The 27,108-nt window shown below is 37.0% G+C and overlaps 1 protein-coding gene and 1 long non-coding RNA gene across 4 annotated transcripts; one reads left to right on the top strand and one right to left on the bottom strand.

The window, feature by feature from the left end:
* Positions 1-1,759: 1,759 nt before the first annotated feature.
* Positions 1,760-27,108, bottom strand: LOC143900879 (salivary peroxidase/catechol oxidase). Of its 3 annotated transcripts, none has more exons than XM_077412633.1 (13): positions 26,853-27,108; positions 10,024-10,167; positions 9,317-9,629; positions 8,884-9,101; positions 4,970-5,146; positions 4,418-4,614; positions 4,082-4,265; positions 3,634-3,976; positions 3,393-3,549; positions 3,141-3,314; positions 2,858-3,056; positions 2,652-2,757; positions 1,760-2,550 (listed from the first exon to the last, which is right to left on the bottom strand). In XM_077412633.1, exons 2-13 carry the CDS (start codon positions 10,154-10,156, stop codon positions 2,463-2,465), a joined length of 2,289 nt encoding a protein of 762 aa, XP_077268759.1. In that variant the 5' UTR covers positions 10,157-10,167; positions 26,853-27,108; the 3' UTR covers positions 1,760-2,462. The 3 variants fall into 3 exon arrangements, with proteins under 3 accessions (XP_077268759.1, XP_077268757.1, XP_077268758.1); XM_077412631.1 differs by lacking the exon at positions 26,853-27,108 and adding an exon at positions 19,509-19,879; XM_077412632.1 differs by lacking the exon at positions 26,853-27,108 and adding an exon at positions 19,509-19,879 and having other exon boundaries at positions 9,317-9,617.
* On the top strand, positions 12,121-16,721 carry LOC143900908 (uncharacterized). Its single transcript, XR_013257907.1, has 4 exons — positions 12,121-12,264; positions 14,085-14,572; positions 14,980-15,086; positions 16,007-16,721. It is a non-coding gene; the product is annotated as an uncharacterized LOC143900908 (long non-coding RNA).

Here is a 27,108-nt window from a genome sequence, read left to right as displayed (position 1 = left end):
AATAGTGGCCTCCTCACCGATTTCGTTCAACTTGGACTTAATCGACGCGTTTTTGCACGAAACGACCGAATCTGGCAGAAAAAAAGTGTCGCTCTGCCCCGCGAAGCGAGATATTAACGGTTAAAGTTGACGACTATCAGGTTATGATTCCTGTCATACCGACGCGATGTAGCGACTGGTAGCGACCATGAACATGCCCTGTGGCCGCACGCGCATGCAAAAGAAGGTCACGTGACAACTGTCTGCTTGGTAAGTACATACATATTTATGTGTACTTTTCACATACCAACTATTATCTGCTTTAACAAATTATTTATGTTTTGTTAACTTAAACGCTTAATAACTGTAACAGAAATAATTTGTTAAAGCAGAGAATAGTTGGTATATGAAAAGTACATGTAAATATGAACTTTTCATATGCCAATTATTCTCTGCTTTAACAATTTTATTTCTGTTTCGTTAACTTCAACACTTAATATCTGTAACATAAATAATTTGTTAAAGCAGAGAATAGTTGATATATGAAAAGTAAATATTTATGTATACTTTTCATATACCAACTATTCTCTGCTTTAACAAATTATTTATGTTTCGTTAACTTAAACGCTTAATATTTGTAACAGAAATAATTTGTTAAAGCAGAGAATAGTTGGTGTATGAATAGTACATGTAAATATCATTTCATATTATGTTACACTTCTGACTTATACCAACCAAACAGTTGTCACGTGATCTGCTGCATGCGCGTGCGGCCACTGAGCATGCGCGTGTGGCCGCAGAGCATGGTCGTAGTCGCTGCATCTCGTCGGTATGACAGGAATCATAACCTGATTCCTGTCAACTTTAACCGTTAATATCTCGCTTCGCAGGGCAGAGCGACACTTTTTTCTGCCAGATTCGGTCGTTTTGTGCAAAAACGCGTCGATTAAGCCCAAGTTGAACGAAATCGGTGAGGAGGCCACTATTCTTCAGATTTACCAAATTTTTTTCAATTATTACTAATTATTTGACAATCCCACTCTTCATTAGTACCTCTACTTTACTCCTGTAAAAGGATTTTGCGATCTGTAAAGCCGTTTCAAAATGAGAGCTTTGAAATGAATTGTCGGTAATTTGGACGGCTTTAGCATCCCCTTAAGCGTTAGGATTTGAGGAGTAAAGTATATTTATGCAATTATATGTATTTTCATTGTATGGTTGATAAAATATAATTTATTCACATATAATGTTGCTTACAAGTTAATCGACTTGAGCCAAGCAATTGCAACAATAAAGTATTCGTATTTTTTAGTACGTACCTACATTTAACTGTAATATATAAATTAAAACATTATTAAAATTATTGATTGCATGTATAAATCGATTGTATAAAATCGATTATATGACAATTATTAAATTTTGTAAAAATTGTTATTTAAGTAATTATTTTTGGCAGACGTTATGTAAATTTTCAACGTATAAAACATCCTTCGATAACGCTACTTGTTAACAGAATTATATATAAAAAAGTAAGAAATTGATTTTTTATATTTCTGCTGTATCTTAAATATTAAAACTTATGATACGTCCATTAAGTTATTGCTTCCATTTATAGCTTCATTCTATTCACTCTTCGAGTTATTTTCAAAAGTAAAAAATGCATCTTTTTATTTCTTTTGTAATACTTTGTGTCTTTGTTTCGTGTATCCTTTCTTTATCCTTCTATATATTTCTTTTTATATATTATCCATATTAATATTTATATTTAAATTTACAGATCTTCATATTCCATATTTATTGACCAGATGCTTACAATCTCGTGTAACGAGAAAACAATATATTGCAATTATCGCTTAGATAAAAATCATATGCGCTTCTATATTCTAAATCATCACAAATTGTTCAGTCGCTAAGTAATTTCAACTTCAGCCTCGATTCAGTATAACCGTCTACAAAAACATAAATACGCCAGTAACACTCTTGTGTTCCACTGTTTTCACACATTCATCTCAATACGTATGCACGAGACTATCTATGGATGTGCTTACACGTGTATCAGACTATATAATATCAAACTGTCACAAAATACAGGCTTACAAGCGAAGCCAATCGCAAAGTGAACCCTAATGTCGACTTTCTCGATAGCTAAGAATCGATCTTCATCCGTTTGTTCACCTGCAATCGTCGGTTTGCACCTGCGCCATTCAGTCTCATTCCATCTGCTGGATATTTTCTTAATCGACTAGTCACTGTTTTCGCTGTTGCTTTCCCTTTTACTGCCTCAATCACTTCATTATGGCGTGCGCGACATCGTCGCCGCAACACTTGGCGACGATTCTAATGAGACTATTACGTAGTCTGACATAATCGCTTTTCTACGCTCCCATTTTCGTTGTGCGCTAAGCCTTTTCCCTCAGGCCCGCACTACGTCTACGGGCGAACGGATACCATTTATTGTGTGACCAGTCAATTATTTAAGGACTTCAACGATATGCTTTTGCTCTCTCCGCCCAGGCAAAGAGGTCCACGCTGGGTATCGCCTCAAAGTCTGTGCAGCGTCTCAATTCATTCCTGAAGCATTACAGAAGCAATAATGAAATAAGCGTGCGATAAATTTTTGTTATTAAAATATCCAAATTAATTAAGTTAGACCACAGACTCTCGGAACTTACCCTGCCTGCGGCTTGAGGAACACATTGTACTGCATATGCGTGATGTCATCACTATTATCGCAGAATATCCGCGCTAAGGTGACGTTACGCACTTGAGCCAATTGTTCTGTAACAAAAAGAAGATAATTGATCAGATTCAAAAGTTTGTAACAATACATGCAATTCGGGAAACATTAGATGACGTATAGAAGCAATATTCAGCGTACCAGGTGTGAAAGGATGCGGTTGCGTCGCGGAGTCATAGAAGAACCTATCGGTCCGCCGGGTTCTGGAGAATTGTTCGTAAATAAGGCAGCGGAAGGTTGGACCGATCATGCCATCGTCCGCTGGTCTCTCCGCCATACCACCCACAATAAGATCGACGTCATTGGGATGGGAATAAATTGTGCGCAGTTTTCTCATCATCTAGTAACAGAACGATAACATATTGATAACTATAATTCGTAAGAACATCAAATGTAAAAGGAGCGATTTGTTTCGAGAGCTCACCTCCACAGGAATGTAATCTAGGAAATTGTCAAAAGTCTTGGCAGCAGGAAGTCCGCAGTATCTACGATAATAATTGTAACCTGGGAGGCCATGATCGCGGCCACGTTCAATATCCAAGCTAATGGCATCCAAGCCTAAATCGTTGCCATTGCTAGTGTACAATTTGCTTGTCATCTGTAACGCAAGGGTATATCATCGTAAAATTCTTCATCCAACGAGCATTTTTATACGAAAGGAAAACTTAATGCTTACGTCTGGAATGAGACTAATGTCCATTTTCTGGCTGGTTTGAGTAGCAAGACCACGGAGCAATCCATCAAACACCTCCTCTGATTCGATTACGCGCGGATTGAAGAAGTGCTCCGCTAGCTGTATCGTTTTGTTCTGTTGGCGTAAATTGTCTGGCAAGCTGAAACAAGATCATTCACATTTCTCTACATTTGCGATCGGCAAATCACCGCAGGATTTATTTCCGGCGCGTCGTAACGCTTACTTCAGCTTTCCCTGCATCAGCGAATTCAAGAAACGCAGTGCTGCGGTGGCGGCTTCGTTGCTGACCGCCGGCTCGTCATCGGAATTATAGTTACGGCTGTAATTATTCCCTACGATGAGCCCGATGGCTCGAGTATATCTTCTGCCCAACAAGATGGGCAACCACTCCTTGTACGTGATATGCTGAATCTCAGCGATCACGATGCCCCTGGCCTCTTGATACAAAATCTCGTCCGACCAGTCCGGATTCAATCTGGCAAGTGTGTTGGCGACGCGATTGTGTTCACGGTGCCAAACCGTATGAATCACAGCTAACTGAGGATGAACGTTCACGCGATCGTCACCTAGTAAACGCGTATTTGTTAGAATGTTGTAAAACGCCTTGTGCGCAACAAATATATAAATTCTTAGTTATTAGATAGATGAATGTGTAGAATTAAGATTCTCACCGGCATTGTAGCAATTCTCTCCGCATCGCGACGTAAGTTCGGCATCTCCTCTTGGCAAGTAAGCGTGATTGTTTTGAACGTCGATGCGAAGACGTCCTCCTTCGAAAGTGCGAAGCTCGCGAGATTTTTTCATAGTAGAACCGTAAACAGTGGAACCATCCAGAAAGTGACTCACTTGGTTCATCTGCAAGTTCATACACAAATTCACATGCGCTAAAATTTGGAATTATAATTGAGCAGTCTTGAGTCAATTTTCTTATACTTTCTTAAAGTAAAGAATTTAATTCCAAAAATTTCTGATTTAATATAGGTATGATCCGTATTATAATTACTTACTTGTTCCACAGGTCCGAAAGTACATTCCGATCTTAAGACAGGTAACGATCGAACGTAATTCATGCACCTAACGTAATGTTGGCCGTAAACGGGATCGCGGTCTGACACACTGATCGGAAAACAATCTGGATGAACGTGACGTGGTGACAAAGTATCTCCATCCGGCTGACAGCAAGAGATTGGTTTTCTGGTTGAGACTGCAATTAAAAAATAATTTTTTTTATGACTTGATTACGTCAGCAAGAATTGTCTTTACAATCGACATATCGCTATTTGATCTTTGCTTCGACATATTAGAAGAAACATTATTTACAATTTTTAGTCTCTAGCTTCAGAGTTTACATTGTTGCGAAATGAGAACTTTTTGTAAATTCGCGATATGGAGTTGTTGATTTCTATAAGAGAGAAGAATTATATGTTTCGCCACAAAATATACATATATTCCAGTTTGTTTTAATCGTAAAAGGCCATGCATACTTCTTATACATAACAAATGAGAAATCAGTCGATTAAAATTAGCCACTTAAATTTACCCGTACAGGGTATACTGACCCATTTTACGAACTGGGGTGTGGGCCATGTCGTGAGCGATGAATTGGCTCCATCCCATCACAGCCAGTGTTCTGCTAGCATCCGATTGATCGTTCGCGGTGGACAAAGCGGCGCTTACGAGCCTCGGGCTTGGCAGTGGTTTCTTCGTTTGTCCGACACGCCTCGGTTCTTGGATGCCTGCTTCCCAAACCGAACATTAGATCTGTGTCGCATTAATGGCTTGAAGTCGCAAAATCGGAGTAAATCGGTGCTACTTTGGCGCGGGACGCAGTGCTTTGCTCTTGCCGAAGATACTCGCGAGATAAAACATAAATTATAATCATCGAGTCACGCGAGCAAAATTATAACGAAAAAAGATACAATACGATTTCCTGACAATTCGCAGTAAACCGATCAGCCGAACGAACAGTCATCGTATTACAGATCTGATCAATCGTGATTACTCCGATTTTAACGAGCTTAGACGCGTGCGCGCGCGCTCAAAATAGTACGTTTGGCAATGCAGCACGAGAGAAAACTATTAATGACTATAAATTTTCTTAGCTATAAATAGGCGAGTGTACTGCCGGCTGTGCTAATCTTGAGATCCTAGCTGCGCCTACAACCTGCCTTGTCCGCGCGATAAATTCAGGGAACGATCAGAGGAGTAATTTCGCATCGCGAACGTATCCGGGACGAATCGTAAACAGGAATTATCATCGCTGGGGGGAGGTGAAGGATTCGTACCCTGCATTCTCACCGGAGAATCGGTAATCTCGCTCCTGACGCTGATCGGTCCCTGAAAAATCCTAAATCTCGTGCTGCAATGCGAGACTGCTAGCGAGTATTACCTCGACTACAACGACTCCGACGTTCTGATGCGTTATCGAACGACGAGCCGTCTGTTGCGTCGCTGTTTAAGCAGACTGGCAGAGACGCGATTGTGTAACTGCAACTACGAAAGAACGGCTCGCGGATAAATATATATATATACACATATACATATATATATAATCGACGCCCTGGCATCAAAGTTACGGCCGCCTGGATCGAAAACGCTCGCAGAAACGTCCCCGAACTTATCTATAATATAGATGATCGATGAAGGCGTTCGAACGAGCGAACTGAGCTGGGAGGAGGTTCTGAGGGTAATTTTAAATGTATCGAAAATACACCGCGACGGTAGACTGCAAAACGTTGACAATGTCCAAAATCAATTTCGATGATTGATCGATTGATTGTTAAGACGAGAAATTCATGTTATATGTGAGAGAAAAGAGGATTCTACTTAATCGAGTTCAAACTAACAATAAGAATACTTCAATTTTTTGGAAGTATATGTCACAATGGGTTGCGTTTGTTATAATATTGAATGTGACAATTAGAAACATCTATTAAGTGCGACTGTGAATCGCGCATTCCCCCAAGCCGAGTTCCCTCATTCAGGTACCTTCGCGCGAGCTGCGTAAATTGCCGCAAATTGAACAGAAAAAACAACTCGAACTAGTGTTACATAATAAATATGATACATTATTAGGTATATCCGAATTAGTTTACATACACATTCTACTGCTGGATACAATCTCCCGACCGGGGCACCCTATTGTAGACAGTATTATTCACTGCTACACTCAGGCATTTTATGCTCTATGTGCCTTATCGCATAACAACTGTAATGCAAATCACAGAATATAATTTGTTAAGCCAATCGACGAACGTTTATCCATTAGCGCCAAGGATTTGTGTATGTGTATGTACGTTTTTGTATTTATGTACGTATGCACATATACGCATTGTAGATGTATGTATAGCACACACGCACGCACGCACACATACATACACAACACAAATATACATATGTATGAATGTGTGTTACAGAGGTGTCGTGATAAGTGGGATAGATGGGTTAGTAGGTCAAGGTTGCTGGTTGATGAGACTGTGGACATTCAAGACGCCGTTCTTGCTTTGATTATAAAATCAAAACAAGAAGCGGCGACTTCTAATCGTCAAACCTCAGACGATATCAGACTCGAATAGTAGAAAAAAGGCAGGCGTGACGCAAATCGCGCAAATAATAATTTTTCATAATATACATTTTCCGCGAATCTGTTTAAATCAAATTAGCGTCGTGAGTTCCGTATATAGAGCAAACTTTCCAATATCGTCGCTTTGTTTATACACTGGAACTCACCGCGCAATATTATAATGAAAATATCAATTATCTTTTGGATGTTTGCTTTCTATGAGCACATTGACTGAAACAGTATTTATGTAATTATATTTCTATTATATATATAATATTCGCAAAATGTCGAATTCTCTCATCCACATCTGATAAATTTAATAAAATGTATGATTCTCTCTTATTTCACTTATTCTTATATTCCCATCATTTTTAATATTTTGATGAGTGAATTCGACATTTGATCCTATAGTTTTAGTATACTTCGTTAGAGACAGAAGAGAGATACAAAGAAATAATGATTAGTGATATATAATCAGTTTTTAACTCTAGAATACAAATTGATTCTGATTGATTATAATTTACTGTAATTGTCACTCACACATTTGACTAGGTTTTTTAAATGTATAAATATTTCCTTTTAACTCGATAGATATCGATTCGTATTTCTAGAGTTAAAGTATGTTAACAAAAACGCTTAACTGTGAATCCTAAATGTCCTAAGATGTATCTAGGATAAATTTCCTATATCTCGAAAGGCGTGTAAAAACGCAAAAGCTAGTGTGACAATACGAAAGGCATTGACGTAACGCGAGAAATGCAATGTGTCTTGTTTAGCAAAGTTTTTTGTTCTATGTAACGAGAAGCTCGAGAATTTCACGAGTCTACAGAAAGGAGATACAATAATGCCGGTATCCTTATCTGACCCGAGTGGTCCAAGGTTGAAAACAAACCATACATCTCTCTTTATCTGCGTTAGCGGAATCGCGGTATGACACATGTATTATTATCATTCCGACTGCGACTGTCCGAGCCGATAATGTGCAGCCGCCAGCCATCATTACTATCTTGCATGTTGTTATTTCGGTCTCTTTTGCGAACAAAAAGTTTACGCGTGACTAAACGGTTCGAATTTTTATCACCGTATATCGTTTACACGATGACGCATTCCCATCGCTACATTCGCTACGTCTTTTCGATACACACGTGGTATCTAATAAATATGCAATTGCGAAACATCGTATAAAATAACATTCAACTAACACCGGTCACTGTCGCGACATACGCAATAAATATTATCAGTCCGCGTAATTAAGAGATAAAAATCATATATATATTTTTTTCTGTAATGTGATCGCAATCTTACAATCCAGGATGATTTTTCACATTGTGCATTATGACATTGTTTTCTCTTGTTATTATTGATAAGCTCTCGATTCGAAAAACTCACATACGCGTTTACAAACTGCGGTTTATTTTATCTAAAAAAAGAATCTCGTTTTGTTCGAAACTGATCCTTACAGAAGGGAATAATCATCCCTTCGAAAATAGGATGGATGGGTGCGTTGGATGGGAAATTTTGAGGGAAAAGAAGGAAAGCGCCAAACGTTCAGAGGCTGTAAATAATTGTACGATTATTATTCCACACAAATTTAACGATAAAGATTTTACGACGCGCGTTTACAACAAATCGCTCTATCACGAAATTTCTTCCCGTGCAAAGTTTCCGGGGAGAGAGACAGGGGTTGATTCGCTCGCGGGGGCTGCTATCGGTCCGCGATACGGGGTCGAAAGTACGATGACGCGCGGTCAGCAATTATTTCCCTATGTACGGCGACGTACGGCCGAGATGCAACTCAAACTTGGCCGGGATGATGAGAACGATGCCATATCGCGAGCTAATGCAGTTGACAAATCGGAGGGTGGGCTAGAGAAAGTGGGAAGCGCGATCACAAGAGGAAGCGACACTTACCGTCGAAGTATTGGGAGAACAGTACTCTGGTGTACGCGGTCATCGCGCTGCCCCAGCTTGGATTGTCAATGTTGTTGCAGGTGCCGTCGATGCTGCGGTATTTGGACGTCTCGTCACATTCTACGCTATGCACCGCGGCACAAGATTCACCAAGCGGGGTGCCCTGCAGGCCCAGCGTCGATATGTACCGAGCACAGTCGTTCTTATCTAAGCCGAATCTGCGAGTGAAGATCAATAGGACGCGATCAGATTTAGTTTTTTGAACAAAAGGCGCGTGATACGACGATCAATAACCATGTAACATCGACCCGCGATTACTAATAATATCATAAAATCTCGATAACTCATAGGATATCAAATTTCGATGGTTAATAATTAAGAGAAAGTTTGTGCTAACGAAAAAATACCTTTAAGCGGCTATTCAGAAGCGTACCTTCGGCAGTTTTGTTGCATGAGATACGATGACGCTTTCGTTGCTACGATGGCATCGATGCTCCTGTCAAAAGCATCCGCGGAAGGATAAGAATTCCAGAATTGCTTCTCGGCCGGGCTTCGTGCCTCGAGCCCGACCCCGGCGTTTGCGATATTATTCTCAAGGGTGCTCAAGCGATCGATTAACGTTTGCGCGAACGCGATTGAGTTGTTCAGAGCCGCTCCATCAATCCTGGGAAATCTTCGATTTTCAAAACGACCGGTATCCACGATTGCTCCAGAACCGTAATTAGATGGCAATCCTGAAATCATTTCTTTGAAATATTTCGAAATAATGAATAAAGATGTAATTTAAATAGCGGATAAGTTAAAAACACGATAGTATCCAAAAATAATCTTTAATTTAACTTAAGCCCTCATTCTAAAATAAATATCGCAGTCACTTGAGTATGTCTGGACCGTTTCCAAATATTGCTAAATCGACGCGAGACTAAAGATAGATAATAAACGAAATTGTGTTACAATTTATTTCTTCGACAGCGTGTAATTCTACAGAATGATATGTGACGTACGTACGGTACAATGCTTAAAATGCAACACAACATCGTTAATTGTAACACCGAGATTTTTTCAAAGTATCGGTGCACTTATGGAAGCTAATAAATCGCTAATGCGATACTTCGTAAATGAATGAGTAGCTACACTTACCGGTGTAACTGGCAAGGTAATTCTGCAGAGAGTCGGGTAGCCTGTAGGTGCCGATCGAGTGTGAGTGACCCAGAAGTCCCATCGTCTGTAGGGATATCCAGAGGATGGCCAGAGTGGCAACGGAGCCCGCCATAACACCGCCGGCTGCACAAAACGGAATGACTGACCAGACTGACTAACGTAAGATCGCCGAGACGCGCTCCTCTTGCATCCCAATACGTGACTCACGCGCGTGATCGGTCTACGTTGACTTGCATGCGCGAACCAAAGAGTCAAAGAGAACGACTCGGACTCTCTTGTCACGAATGAAAATGTTTTATTAATATCGTGCGGCTCGCCCGAAAGGATGTCACTGCGCCCCCTCCCCCACTCCGCTTGGCTCCGTTAACAAATACCGGATATACATGACACATGTGCACGAGTGATTGTTGCTTAATTAAATCGTTGGTAAATTAAAAAAAAATATCATCATTTTTTTACTACGAATTTATTTTCGTACAACGTTATCGTATTTTCAGAGTACATTTGTTGTCAAATATGTCTGATAATCAGGCCTTGAGTCTTATCTCGATCGTGTTGACATTGAACACGATCTTCGTGTCATTCAAAAAGAAATTAAATATAATTTAAAAAATAGGATTGTTTATAGGAGAGAGAGTCTTTAATACTATTAAATTTATTAACTTTAAATAATAAATAAATGTTCAATTTTTTCAATTGATTTATTTGATCATTCGGTATGATCACACTGGTTTCGTTTAATGCATCTACGTTATGCTTACATATATATTGTATATCGCTTATTTGCTACAACATGACATAAAGAATTATCATTTTTTAGTTGCAACGAGTTGCAAAGAATGTTTGCAAAAGAATGACGAGAATTTAATATATTATACTGAATAAAGATCTGATATATACATATGTATAGCTAGATACTTTTATTCTTTTATAATAAGTTATTGCACAAAAATTGCATTTAAAAATTATATTAAAAAATTTTAATGATTCAAAACGTTCAAGCTTATTAATTTATAGAAAACTTTGTTTTTAAGTTATATCATTGTTGCAGCAAATTTGTATTTGATATTTATTCGATAAATTATCATTTTCCTATTCGTAGTACTTAAGATAAAAACATCAAACATTCTTTACATTTCACGCGTTCGCCGAATGTTTTTATTATTAAAATGTCATAATAGATATTCCAAAGAAGTTTTTGCCGAGACAATAAAAATGTCGTTATCAACCTTTCTACCGATTTATGAAATTTATCGAAGAAAATTGCCGAAAGATTAGACGTGAGAAAAACGCCCTATATCGTATAGCAAATGAAACATTCTTTATTATGCAATGCGATGCAAAACCGTAGACGAATCGTCTGACATCGATGAACTTGTGTAATGAAAAGTACATATAGCGTTTCATTGAACCAACGATGACACTCGCAAACACTTTTTATTAAAAGCAACATGCGAGTCTTATAGATTTAAAAATGAGTAAAATTTGAAGAGTTTACAGATACGGGCAGGATGAAGAAATAAACATGCTTCTTATCGCATGCATTGCTTAAGTTTAGACAATCAATCTAACCTGTACTCAAATGTACGAATGGTTCACCCACGCATACACCGGCCGGCAAATTCTTTTACGTTCTTCCGCGACCTTCGCGCGTGTTCTCTCGATTATTTAGACCGTGTTTTAGCGGGACTATCAGCAAAACGATACGCGTCTGTGTGTGCATTCCTATCCATATCTCGTTAATAACGTGGTAAACACGTCCGCGGCGCGGCTGTTCAAGTGTTCACGTGCATCGCACATGACTATTATTGACTATTATGGCTGGGTTCCACTTATCGCTCACAACGCTCGCGAGCATCATTTCGTCCTTGTTTAACATTTGACAAACAACAAGGATGAAATAATTCCACGAGCGTTGCAAGCGATAAGTGGAACGCACCCTATATTTCAGGTCTCGTTCTCAACGATTAACGTGTAGTACCGTCCTTTATGCCTACAAGCGCCACAAGCTTCAGAGCCATCTATATTTTTATTTTCTTCCCAGCGTTCCACGCTGTCCTGCTTCATAACGTTTTTTGTGCTTCAAGGAACCACAAGCGAGAGGTTACGTGAGAAATACTTTTAGTAATACAAGAATCGACAAAAGGGCTCCTACTACAACAACAACAACAACAACAATGCCCTGAGACCAACGACATCGAGGTATCACAGACGCTGAAGGTGAGGAAAAAGGCCGGCCGATTAAAATTTTTCAAGGAGAATTGGAGACACATCACAAGAAATAAATTCGTTCTAAAAAGTATCGAGGGCTATGCAATTAAGTTCGAGTCGCAGCCGATCCAGGACGTGGTACCAACAGCACCTTTGTTGCAAGGTTCACAATCTATTTGTGATGTTAAGAGAGAAGTAGATAAGCTTCGGGAGTTAGGGGCCATTAGATCCTGTAAGATAGAAGATTCTAGATTCATATCGACTTATTTTTTGCACCCCAAATCGGATGGGACGTATAGGTTTATTTTAAATTTGAAAAAACTCAATACGTTTATAAGAACGGTACATTTTAAATTAGAGGACGGTCGTACGGCAGAAAAATTATTGGCAAAAGAAGACTTTCTAGCCAAATTAGATTTAGAAAATGCATATTTTCTAGTCCCAGTAGATGAAATTTCTTCCAAATATCTAAGATTTATCTTTCAAGCAGGGCAATGCTTCGAGTTTCGGTGTTTACCGTTCGGGCTTAACGTGGCCCCGTACGTCTTTACGAAGATTATGAGACCGGTGGTAAGTTATCTGCGTGATAAAGGATTCACGTCCGTGATATATCTAGATGATATACTTTTGATAGGATCGTCAAAACAAATGTGTTTAGACTATATAAAGAACACGATCGAGTTGTTAGAATCCCTAGGGTTTATAATAAATTACAATAAGAGTAATTTGGAACCCAGTCAACGAATGGAGTTTCTGGGGATAATATATGACTCCGTGAAGATGGCATTGGAATTGCCGGAGGACAAGAGAAAGAAAACATACGATCTGTTAGAAAGACTCAGAGTAGGGAAAGTACTTTCTCTTAGACAATGGTCTAGTTTTGTAGGTTCGATTAACGCGTGTTGCCCGGCGGTTAAATATGGACGTTTATATACGAAAAAATTTGAGCGGACAAGATATTTAGGGTTATTAAGGAACAATGACAACTTTGAGGCAAAAATTAGTTTACAGGCAGATCTCAAAGCGGACATCGAGTGGTGGAAAAAGAGTATTCTGAAAGCTTCAAACCCGATTAGACGAGGTAGATATAAAAAGGAAATTTTTTCTGACGCGTCTACCACGGGGTGGGGCGCGTTTTGTGAAGGGAAAAAAGCTAGAGGGTTCTGGACTAGGAAAGAACAAGGATGGCACATTAACCGGTTAGAATTAAAAGCAGCTCTTTTTTCACTGAAGAGTTTTGCGAAGAATCTTAAGGATCACGAAATTCTTTTACGCATAGATAATACCACGGCGGTGTCGTACATTAACAAAATGGGAGATGTACAAAATCCGAATTTGCACACGTGTGCAAAAGAAATATGGCAGTGGTGCGAAGCCAGGAATATCTGGGTAACGGCGTCATACATAAGATCAGAGGATAACGTAGAGGCGGATAAAGAATCTAGAGTTAGGAATATCGACACGGAATGGGAGCTAGCAGACTATGCTTTCCGGAGAGTTACAGGAGTTTTTGGAGTTCCAAAAATCGATTTATTTGCCTCAAGATGTAACACAAAATGCAGAAGGTTTATCGCTTGGGGTAGAGATCCAGAGGCGGTAGCGGTCGATGCCTTCACCGTGGATTGGCGCGATTTAGGTTTATTTTGGGCCTTTCCACCGTTTGCCCTTATTTTAAAGGTACTAAAGAAAATTAAAATAGATCGGGCAACGGGTATCGTAATTGTTCCTTACTGGCCAAGTCAACCATGGTTTCCTATGTATTCGAAATTGTTAATTGAAAAGCCGTTGATCTTGAAACCTTCACCTACGTTACTGTTATCTCCTTGTAGGTCCATTCGACATCCTTTAGCGGGCAACCTGTCTCCCAGCCGGAACGCTGACGTCGATTCGACGTCTGACCGACGTCGGAGAGAGCTAGATTACGTCTAATCTAAATGGCGTGGATGCTATAGTATGTTACTTGATATTCAACAAGTCGAGTCGCGTTAACGGTGTGTTGTGTGCACGAGGCGACAATTAAAGAAAAATCGATCGAATACCGCGGATATATCAGGATATATCGAATATATCGAGCCTCGTAACGCGAGTTACCGCATCAGTACCGAGTATATACCGAGATACGAAAGCCGCACGCCGATCCGGCCGATCGCAATCGCAGCGTGCGTTGCCGCACGACGAGGCCGTCGAAACGCCGACGAGGGTACGGTGATGCATGATCGCACCTCATCCACGCCTGAGGTATTTAGCCAGAATCCGGGGCGGAACTGAAGGCACTAATTTTTCCTCAACCGAGGGAATTAACCTCAACAAAAAAAAGGTATGTAACTAAAATACATTTAGGTTGTGTGTGTGTGTGTGTGTGTGCGTGTGCGTGCGTGTGCGTGCGTGTGTGATGGCAGAGAACGAGACGTCTGTCGACTACACAGCATAAAGCGCCTATGTCTCTCGTTCTCTGCCATCAGCCTAGGGTCATAATTCCAACGTCTGTTAACCTCTAAACCGACAGTTAACTTTCAAAATAGCGAATTTTTGTTGTCTATTCCAAAGTGTTAACCGTCGGTTAAAGGTTAACAGATGTTGAAAATAGTGACCCTTAGCACCCGCAGGGAGGATTGATTCGCACGCATAATCCTACGAGTTCATTAAGCTCGAGTTCGTCGCTGCGGACACACAGCATACGACCACACACACTCATTAACATACATTTCTGACTTTATTTTCCAGATTTTATATTTGATTGTGACCGTGTATCGAGCCCGTTTAGGAGATCAAGTATTAATTATTATAAGAGGAAGTTAAAAATAAGGAGAAATAGTATGGCTGACCTTCCAGTAAGTACACATTTATACTTTTTTTATTACGTTTTTTGTTATTGTCAATGTTAAAAGCTTTGTTGCATCAAAAATGTAAATTTTTCACATTTGCTCAAATTTTATTTTTTTTTGTACAATTAAATAACTGTTATCTAATGCGTCAATTTTTTGGTTTATAAAGTATATATTCTCAATAAAAAATGTTTTATATGGAAAAATAATAAATAATAAAAATTAGAAAATAAAAGAATATTTCTTGCATTGTTTTTTTTTTACAAAAAACAAATCTGAGCAAATGTGAAAAATTTTCTCTTATATACAATCATGTATAATCTAATAAAGATACATTAAACCGTTATTTACTAAAATAAAAATAATAGTATACAAACCTGGTAAAAAAGTTTTTATATAAAAACATAAATATATACAAATAAAAATATATAAATACAAATATATATATATATAATCATATAATATTTTATATAATATTATATGATTATTTATATTAACATCCATACTATGTTTTTTTCTCTTATATAATCTCTGTTCGTATGTATACAGGAAAAATAATAAGAAAAAGAATTAGAAAATAATTAAAAGGATAATTTCTGCATTGTTTTTTTACAAAAGAATAAAATCTGAGCAAATGTGAAAAATTTGCTCATATATAATCATATATAATGTAATAATTGTATATATAATTTTATAAACAGAGATTATACAAGAGAAAAAAACATAGTATGGACATATATGGACATATTTTATATAATATTTTATATAATATTATATGATTATATATATTTGTATTTGTTTTTATATAAAAAATGTTTTACTAGGTATGTATACTATTATTTTTATTTTAGTAAATAACGGTTTAATGTATCTTGTTAATATGGATGTCTTATCCTCTAATAATTTTATTATTTCTTGTTTTGCAGGGGCTTTATCTCGGGCTTTATCACTTAAATTTCCGGACAGCAACCTTGATACAGCACTTAAAACCATAAAGTCATGGCTACGAAATGCTAGCGGTAGGAAACAAAAGGAATATATTGGCTCTGATAGTCATTAGAAAAACATTTTCTCTCGCCCACCTACCGAACACACACGTCCGAGCGATAAAAGCGTGAAGGCGCGAGAGAAGGCCTGCTACGGAGTAAACATCGGAACGCAGAGCAACCGGATGGAGCAACAAACTTGGGAAAGCGGACTCGATTAGGGGCTATCATGAGCTGTAAGGAACGTGAACCATCTTTCCGCAGAGATGACTTTGTTATCGTTGATCTCATTGACCGTTTCGGGTGCGGCATAATTTTTTTTATTTATATATATTTATGTATACGCGCGCGCATAGGTATCTGTATCTAGGTGTGTATTTTTTGTGTATATATACGTGTACAGTTGGGCCTAATCTTCACTTGCTTCGAAACAATATGTTTTTTTCTTCACGATTGCGTCTACAATTACGTACTATATAAGAGTTACTTTACTATATAAGACTTTCTTTAGATCTTAATTAGCTAGCCAGCCAACTTACACTGATCTCTCTTTTTTAGAGATATTTTTTAGAGATATTCTTTTATATAAGATTAAATAGTAACCTAACAGTATGATTTCTCCATTTTGATAAAAATTTTTAGAGGTTCTGTAACGTCTTCAAGTTTTATACGGACTGTTTTTATGTATATTTTATTAAAAACATAATATATGTTTAATATAGTATATGGTTTTATGTGTATTAAAAAAATTTTTTAAATTAAATGTTTTTCACTCTTTCTCTAACAAGATCCGACTATGTATTTTAGGCATTTTTAGGCTGGTATTTATTGATCAGATTTTATATTTACGATCGTCTTAAGTTTACCTTGAAAGTTTACGTTTTGTAGTCATCAATAAAGCTATCTAATATACAACATCTGAAATTGAACTTAAAATAATACGATTTTAAATATAAGATCCAACTATAAATATTGGGCTTATGTCCATTTCTGCCAATGCAGATTAACGTTAATCTTGGTTTAATTTACTTTTTATTTTTTTCTAATTCTTAAAATTAGAAAAGAATAAAAAATTAGTTAAACCAAGATTAAAGTTAATCGGGATTGGTAGAAATGGACATTTTAGACATTTAAAACTAACATTGATAAGGGCCTAAGCAGAATGGCTGTCTTATAACCTTAAGGCAGTGTTTTATGCTTTAAGTCTTTGTCTTATGTAACGCACAATACTGTACAGTACAGTATTGTGCGTTACATAAGACAAAGACTTAAGGCATAAAACACTGCCAAAACAGCCATTCTGCTTAGGCCTTATCATGTCGATAAGACGTCGGTAAGACGTCGAAATCCGAGATCGATAAGACGTCGATAAGACGTCGAAATCTGAGATCGATTAGACGTCGTCGATTAAACGTCGAAAAGATGCCCATTTTTAGGTCGATGTCGACCTTAATTTAGATTAGATGTAGCTGGTCTATAGATGTAGCTTTAGACGTCGGATCGACGTCGAATCGACGTGACTATTCCGGCTGGGGCGCCTTGATGGCAGGAAAATTGTCAGGGAATCCTTCAGGAAGAAGGGATTACCTGAATCGTCGTTAAGTATATTCGAAGCCTCGCTAACGAAGTCGACATATAAGCAGTACGCAAGGCCATTAAGACAATGGTGGCAATTTGTCATGAAACGAGGATAGGTAGATGGATAAAAACATTATAACAGAACTATTGTTCCGATTAAAGACTCATTTGTTAAATCGCTTATGCGAAAAGAAAATACGAATTAAGTTATAAAAAGCAGTCAAGTTTAAGGTTTTATTTTATCAATTAATATCAAAGATATTTATTGTATTCAAGATTTTAGAATATACACGAATTATGATAAGATGATAAAAAATTACTTTCTCTGAATATCTACACGTTAATCGTTGAGAACGAGACCTGAAATATAATTGAACGATCAAACGATCTCATGGAGAGAAGTTCGATCGTAATTATATAAAGGGTCTCGTTCGAGACGATATTTCCCGCCCAAGAGGTAAATAAGTAATCCCAGCCCCACGCAGTAATTTTTTATAGAAAATGTCTTAGAAACTCTAAACTATATGAAGCGGGACAGCGTGGAACGCTGGGAAGAAAATAAAAATATAGATGGCTCTGAAGCTTGTGGCGCTTGTAGGCATAAAGGACGGTACTACACGTTAATCGTCTCGAACGAGACCCTTTATATAATTACGATCGAACTTCTCTCCATGAGATCGTTTGATCGTTCAATTATAGATGCTAGCTCGACTCGTTATCACGTTGATACTGCGCTCCTTCTCAGCCGCGATATAGCATATAGTGAGTTTTGACAACGACGAGATAATAAGAGACTTTAGGATTTTTTCTTGCTCGGCATTACAAGTCAGAGTCAAATATTAACGGCTAAAAATCTCTTATCGATAAACTAGGTTCACGGTCACTTTTTGAGATAATTTCATACGATTTTATTCTAGAAATAAGCTAATTGTAAATGAAATCTGTATGAGCTAGAAAGGCTAGAAATAAAGTTGCGAGAAAAATAAAGCACCGGTGGGCGCAAAAATTACTTTCTACCCGGGGAAAAATTTTATATATATGTATAACACTATATATAAAATATATCTATGTTTTCTTTCCTTTGTGTAAAAGAATATATATAAGAGAAAGAATTTTTTGCGGGTAGTTTAAAAGGTCGAAAAATAATTCTTGTTAATATATAGCATTATATGCATTAACAATTGCATTCTGATAATACTTGAGTACTCGTTAAAATATGATGCGTTATCGCGGTTTTAAGCTCGTTGGATTTCGGTTCTAACGTGACAGCTGAAATGCCTCTCGAGCGGTTATCTGATCGGAGCACGCGCAAGTTAAAATTTCTCACAGTTGTTCCGAACTGAGAGAAGCGATCGTACCAAAGAGAAGAAATATACTTTTATACGATGATGCTATTGACATGTATGCAAATCGTAACCGCCTTGACATGCGACATTATCATGGAAGTCTTTTCTATATGCGATTGCGCGAGCAGTGCAAATCAACAAATTACAAATGCGAGACGCGTGCACTTGCGAGACACGTGAACAGCAATGATGGCGTCGCTAATATTATAGTAAACAGATTCCAGCTCGTTGAGGAATGAGCTAGAATCAATAAAGAAGAAATCGCGTTTTTTCTTTAGGTACGTGGTACGTAATATGCGCGCGTGCGCGCAATGCGGCGTGACATTCTCGGAGATCGAAACCAAGTATGTTTCACGTTAAAAACGTTATGTCAGCGATAGCGGTATCACTTCTACATTTTCCGAAGAAGCTAGTATTTCGAATCTCGGAAACATTTTCCGAGATCCGATGTTTCAAACATTTCGACACCGCGATGTTTCCTATCAATATTCCTAGATACATTGACAAATCATTAATACCGGATACATGATCCATGGGCTTTTCTAATCCGTGCATCGCGTAGACCCAGCGATTGTTGTCGACTGGTGCGATAAGAAGCATCCTCCAACGATCCAATCCGGTAACGACGAGACGCGATCTTTGTTAGGGGCACGTAGGTATTGATAAATTCGCCAGCGCGATTCGGCCTCGTATCACGGCGCCCAATTCTATATTCTATTTCACTGAATTTTCGCGACGTTGCCTCGAAAGGCTTCGAGAGCGAACAAAATGCGAAACTCGCGACTATCCGTGACGCGTCTTTAAGTTCGTGTCAGGTGTACGCGAGGAAGTGGACGCGTGGCGGCCGACAAAGACGCACTTCGACGATAGCGATACATGACGATGGCGATACATAACGACGGAGTTTCGCGCTGCGAACTGCGAATGCACAGATTTCCCTCTCCATTCCACCTTTTCTATCTCGCTCGCGAAACCGTTGGAGAACCTTCCTGCCATCTCGTTCATTCATTTATTTACGCCCGCCCCCCCGCCCCGCCTCTAACCTGCTCCCTCTTTTAGCTTCAGGGTCGACATAAATCGACCTGAATTGAAGTATTGACTGGACCTACTAATATCCGATCATCCGGAGTATTTGAGTACACAGACTCCTGCTTAGTGTGCGCGAGTAATACTATTCGGAGTACTTACTATATTCGGATATATATTATACATACAAGTACTCATATTAGCTATACTACTTGGATATCCAGATAATTCGGACATCTAAATATTTCCGCTGATAAAACGGGTATTTGGATAAGACAGCTCGAATATTTGGCTGAAATTTTCTACCGCATACGCGATAATCTGCATATTTTCTCGGATAACTGATTAATCAACTATCCAAAATTATTGGATTCGAATCATTGGACCTACTATTGACTCTTGTTGGCGACCAGGATTTTCTAGTTCTGATGCAGCCTAGATACGCTACTGAGCACTCCGCATATATATTGTCTATCTTACTTCCACTCGTCGTTTCCACATACAGATCTGCTTTAACATCTCGCTCCATTCTCGCACTCTTTCTCTCGCACTCTTTCTCTCGCATTCGAGCGGTCTCTCTCGATCACGTGCACACGTTACGCATATTGATTCCTCAAAGGTTCTCCAGCTCACTCTTTCCTACGCTCTTTTCATTCATCTCGCTTCGCACGATAACTCATCCGCGTTTTCATTGGCTCGCTACTTCCCCACCGAGAACGAGTCACCTTATTTAACTTGGAAAAAAAATTCTATCACGCGGTGAGCACGTGCTCGTCCACCTCCCTCCCTCCACCGCGGCTCATTGCATGTCGGCTTTCAGAGTGTTGCCGTTAAGTTCTTGTTTCTTCCTTCGATTATCTCAATTCTTTAACGCGCACTTTTATTCGTATAGCCAAAAATTTAAATGTAAGAAATTTTAATAAAGAAAATATCTAAAAATTTAATCCAGACATCGCTCATCCTTGTGTCTTTTCACCGATAATTGACGTTTTCTTGTAATCGCAACTCAAATACTGTCGGAATTTATCATTATAATTGGTCTTTAATGTATAATTAAGGAATCTCCTTTTTTATTATATGTATATTATCATTGCATTTTTTGTATTCAAAAATTGCCAAAATATTTTGAATTTACTAACATTTATTGCTTCTATCAAACGTAGGATCAAATTGTGAATCTTATCTAAGATAAGAGCGAAAAAAGCGATAGAATCGTGATCGAAGACAGTAAAGTTTTATATGTTCAAATCCTTTATTATTTCCAACAGAGTACATATTACGCTTTTATCGTGGATAAGATTTGCAATCGGACCTTTTATAACAGTAGATATGTTCAATAACAGCTCTGCACAAAATCTATACTTTGGGACACAAGAAGGTGATTTCATCCTTTCATCCTAGAGCTTAGGGGGTATCAATTTATATTTTAGGTCTACTTTATGGAGAGACCTGTAGGTCTTCTGCCACTTTCGTGCAATCCCCTACAGGTCTCCCAGTACTTTTCCACTACTTTCGCCGTAGAAATATACAAGGTGTCCCAAACGCATGCCCGCATAATACTCTCGGTTAAATTATGTCTCTATTAAATCTTAACGGAACTTTTCTTTGATAAAAATAGAACCGACGATACGTATTATTATATATTTATATTATATTTTTAGTCTCGATATACACAAACCGTAAAAATAGCAGCAAAAAGAGGATAAGTTTAACGACGCTTCTAAATTCTGAGAAGAATTGCTCCGCTCGTGTATGGCATTCTCGCGCGCGTGATTGGCTCAACAAACCCATAATTAAATTGTAGATACAATTTATTAAATTACCGTCGAGTGATTCGCATATAAAACAACACTCTGCGCGTGCACAAGATTTGCGCATACATGCGCGCGAATACTATGTGGAACTATAAAGACTCGATTAAAAGGCATCATTGTTAATAAAAGAATAATAGCACGTATATAAAGTTCTAGCACTCATTCGATTAAGCGGGACCTTGACGATAAAACTGTTAAGGTTAACCTGAGGGAAGTTTATAAAAAGAACTGAGACCCCGATCGATGACATTTGTTGTAGGCAAAGATATAACAACGATCGAACGAGCGACATTGCGTATTTTAATTTTGATCTATTTATATTTTTGTTATAATATATATATATATATTTTGGTACAATATTATGAAAAAAATTAAAAAATATATAATAAAGACTCCCGAATAAATTATTAGCGAAGCAGGTTCTTATTGCCTCCTTTCTCACCTAACAATATTATGAGTATACCTACACATACAGCAAACCCGGATTTATCTCTGTATATATGATACAAACTCGTAAATAAATATTTTTACTTTAATTGATCTTCTTATTAACAGTAAAGATAACTAGCAAATGTCAATTACATCAAGATTTAAAAAAGCTTTTTTTAATTTTTTTTTTTCATTAAGTCTTGATTCGTCTAGATTAGATCACAGCAAGCTAATCAGGAAGATTGCGATAAATGTTGTTATTTCTTTTTCTCTCTCTCTCTCTCTCTCTTCTCTCTCTCACACACACACTCAAAATGAACTTATTTCTCGGAAAAATCGGTTTACTCCGGTTCGGCACTACAACTAATCAATGGGAGTCTCTCGGTGACGGAACTTTCTCGTTGCAATGAATTCTCAACACGACGCGGCGCGTCGCCGACTTCGATGAATCGGGAGCGCGGGGCTTACCTAGGTACGACTTCTTGCAACGCTCTACTCGTAGATAACTGTTCGGACTGCCGAGCACTTCAACGCCCATCTTTTTCCCTTCTGGAGTAAATGTCGAGCGAGCCACGGAGAGCCCTGCTTGCTCGCGGAAGTTGGAACCGTCGACGACGTAGTTTTCCTCGCGGGGACACGTCGGCGCACACTGGCTATGTATATAGACGCGCCAAATGTCCACCCTGGATCAATATACCCAGATAACGGTCTCTCTATCGTGTCCCTTTCCGCGCACCCTCAAGATCGAGCGGATGCCGATCGAGGATCCTCTCGCGAACGCGCGAATGACCTTAATGCTAGCTGATGTGGAATTGCGAATTTCTCTTATGGCGAATTAACGTAAATGACACACTGTTCAAGCTACGGAGCAGCTGATTCTGAACCGTATCGACCACCCGAATTCGTTTCTCCCACCCTACTCCTATCTCATTGGACAGGTTTTTCAACCCCCGCTGGCGCATGCGTCTTTCAGCGCAAAAAGTAGAAGACCCGGCATCGCCCTTTAAATCAATACGTTAGTATTATTTGCGTCGAGAATGTCAATGTCACGATGCTAATTGTATATCAATAGACAAGATTTATTTCAAAATTATTGCCTATAATTTTAATAAATTCTCTATTTAATTGCAGTCGACGCGCGCGTAGCGATTTGAAACAATAAAAAATGAAAAGCAATGCAAATGATAAAGAAATATATAATAATAAAATTTTCAAGATTTATTTAAATAAAATTTTATCACTTCTTTGAAGAAATTGAAGAAGATTTTCGTAGAATTTTCAATCAGAGTTAAAAATTATTCAGAATTCTTGGATTTTATTGGCCAAAATGTTGACATTAAATTAAAATATTGTGTCAGAAATTGTATGGAATCAATTCAATCCTCTATAATTATCGCTATTAAACATAAGTCATAGAAAGAGAACAAAACGGCCTCGAAATAGATCAAATCTCAACCAAAACGTGATACGTAAGTACTCGGAACAAGATATGGCAAGAAGACTTTGGCCGGTCTAACCAGCACGTGATACGAGTGTGATAATTAACCGTTTCGCGTGATGTTCCTCCTAAACTGTCCTTTTCTTATATCTTTTTTTATTTCGCCTCTTTTTTCTTTAAAAAAAAAATCCAATTGCACTGGCTATTTGCAATTTCACTTCTCTCTTCATTATTTGTTCTCTCTTGCAATTCGTATAATTTCCGGTAAAAAAATGGTTTATATAAAAATTTATATAAATGTATATTATTATATATAAAATATGTTTGTTTTCTTTTTTTTGTATAATATCTGTTTGTATATGTAGGAAAAATAAGAAAAAGAATTAAAAAATAATTAAAAGTATAATTGTTGTATTGTTTTTTCTATTAAAAAATTAAAGTTTGAGGAAAAATTGCCTATATATATATGTACAATTATAAACAAATGTAATAATCTGTATATAAAATATAATTATACATAGAATATTGTATAAGCTAAATCACAATTTTACTTTTTAAGAAAAACAAAGCAAAAGTTTTTTTTATTATATTTGTTAATTTTTTTTATTATTATTATTTTTTCTACATATATATGTAGACAAATATTATATAAGAGAGTCTTGATAATATGTCCAAATATAAACATTGTAAAATTATGTGTATATATATTTTTTTATAAAAACTTTTTACCGGGTTCGTAAATAGGGCTATATAATTTTCTTCATCCTGATTTTTATAACCGAAATATATATTAGTGAAATTATAAATGAAAAGTAATTAATTTTCAGCTTCTAATAATTAAATTCTTTTAATAATTTTCCGATAGTAATAAGAATATATTTATTTAATCGTTTATTTATATTTTTCAGTAGATATTTTCTGTAAAACAAAATTCGTGAAGAACGCTTATCAAAACAGTTTTGTTTTTCAAAAGAAGGAAGTGTTAAATCGGAGAATATATATACATACAGCTTGTTGCAACTGCAATACAAATGGAACCTACAGAGTCATCTAAAGATTTAAGCAGATACTCCTTAACACATATAGCATTTATCACACAACGATAAATTGATTATAGTCAGTTGAATTTTGTAAGCAAATTATGCACCCGGGAAAAAGAAATCTCTTCTAATGTTTATGTTCAGATAAGAAGCGATCTTATATGCTCAATATGCTCATATATGAGTTTTGGCCCGATAAGATCTTATACGGTCATATATAATTATATAAGGTCATATAAAAAATATCTCTTGTATAATGTCTTATATGTTCATATATAAGAATAAGCGATTTTATTTGCTCATATATGAATTTTGGCCTGATAAGAGCTTATATGGTCATATATGATTATACACATATAAGATTATATATAAGGACATATATATATATTTAAATAAGTTTCAAAAAATCGTTATTTTCAAATGTTATTTTTTAAGTGTGCCACTTTATTATAAGAATGGACTCCACGATACAATTGATACACGGAGAGAATTTTTTTTTTAAATTCACTACAAACTTGGGACAACTTGGCAACCAAGGAATTTTTTAAATATACAAAAGACATTTTACAAGCAACGTGATGAAAATGACCAAGCAAATTGGTAAATTTTGAAAAATTATTGAAATTTCCTAGATATATTTTAGTAAAATTAATCAAACATATTTTATATTTTAATGTAATAAATGTTAATATTTTTTATTATGGTAGATATTAATCAGAATAGCTCGCATAAAATTCTTGGTGGTACATGTTGTCTAACAACTACCATGATTTCAGGGTAAATTTTAAGAGAAATTTTTCTCCGTGTACAAAATTTGTGCCGCTCCATAGCGCGAGACAGTGTCGTGTCTTTTGATACCGTACATTCTTATAACACTGTTTGAATTTTAAATACGAGAAACAGATCCCATATTGAATGCTATCTATCGGATACTTTGAGATACAATATTGTAATTTAATCATATATAATCTTATGTCACTATATAAGTTCATATATGATTATATTATTTTCAGTAGTTTAAAGTTTAAATTATGTTTGCAAAGTAATAGTTTTATAACAGTTATACAAACTTATGGATAGATCCGAGTATATGTTCATATATATGATTATCTTTAACCTTATAAATAGACATACTTTTACATGATCAGTCATGATGATATATAAGCATATAAGACCATATATGGCTATATAAGGTTATACTTAAAGAGATTTTATGGAATATATAATTATATACTCTCATATATATATATATATAGCCATATAATATTGTTTAAGATTATATTTTCCATTTCTTATATGATCATATACATAATCATATATTTACTAATATAAACTAATACGAACTAATATGAACAAATAAGAGGTTTTTTTCCCGGGCACCGCATTGTAATACTGTAAATAATATAAATTTAAAATAGAATCTCATTTTGTTGTCAAATTACACGGTTTTGGTAGAATTAATTTTTGATGGAAGTTAATTTGGACGCGACGTATACCGTACAAGTATTGATTTCTAGCGGGGAAGGTCGTTGAACAGATGTAAAAAGTAATAAATTATTTCTGATTTGGCTATCCATTTATGTATATGTATATATACATATATATATTTTGATCGATCGCGAGTCCGAATTTTCGGGCATAAAGAAAAACAGATTTTTTCGTATATTAATGAATACGATATTAAATGAGTCAATGTATTGCCTATATCTTTTCTGAATTAATTAAATATCAGAAGAAGATGTTTTCTATTTTTAGAACCGAGCTCTGTTTACCTAGCATCTTAAAACTACGTCCGATGTGCCCTGCAAACCGCTGTACACGTGTGTAACTTCATTCGGTACTTATTAACGATTCCACTGGCTTATTTCGCTAACGTGTCATAAGTTTCTCGATAACTTTATTTGATACTAAACAATTCACTGGGTTATTTCTCTAACGTCATCCCTCACCGCGAATGCGATTGCGGTGTACGCGTTAAGCATTCGAGAAGTTTAAGACTACTACCCCTCTTCGCACGATTTCAACCGTCAAACTCTTTAAAATCCAAATTACTATGGATATTACTACGAAAATACTTGAAGTGCATTTCATTAATATATAAGCAAGGATACTTACGCAAAATGATGTTTTTCGATCGACTGATATTTTTGCGAGAAGACACCAATATTGTTGACGAGGCAAACTGATCGCTTTGTCAAACAACACAGTCGCTTTATATTGAAGAGTACAATTTCTAGGCCCGCCAGCAACGTCGTCTCCCCTTTTCGCTGCGATACGACTGTTATCTTGGAGTTTCAGATAACGGGTGGGAAGATAGCTGTTTCCCGGGGTCGTTTCGGATCGACCCTTATCCCGGACGGAGAAGTATCAT

This window comes from Temnothorax americanus, unplaced genomic scaffold (assembly GCF_048541705.1).
Source record: "Temnothorax americanus isolate GAGA-0224 unplaced genomic scaffold, ASM4854170v1 Scaffold31, whole genome shotgun sequence".
Classification (NCBI taxonomy): Eukaryota; Metazoa; Arthropoda; class Insecta; order Hymenoptera; family Formicidae; genus Temnothorax; species Temnothorax americanus.
The sequence above is the reverse complement of the archived record's forward strand: the minus strand, read 5'-3'. Positions and strand labels throughout refer to the sequence as shown.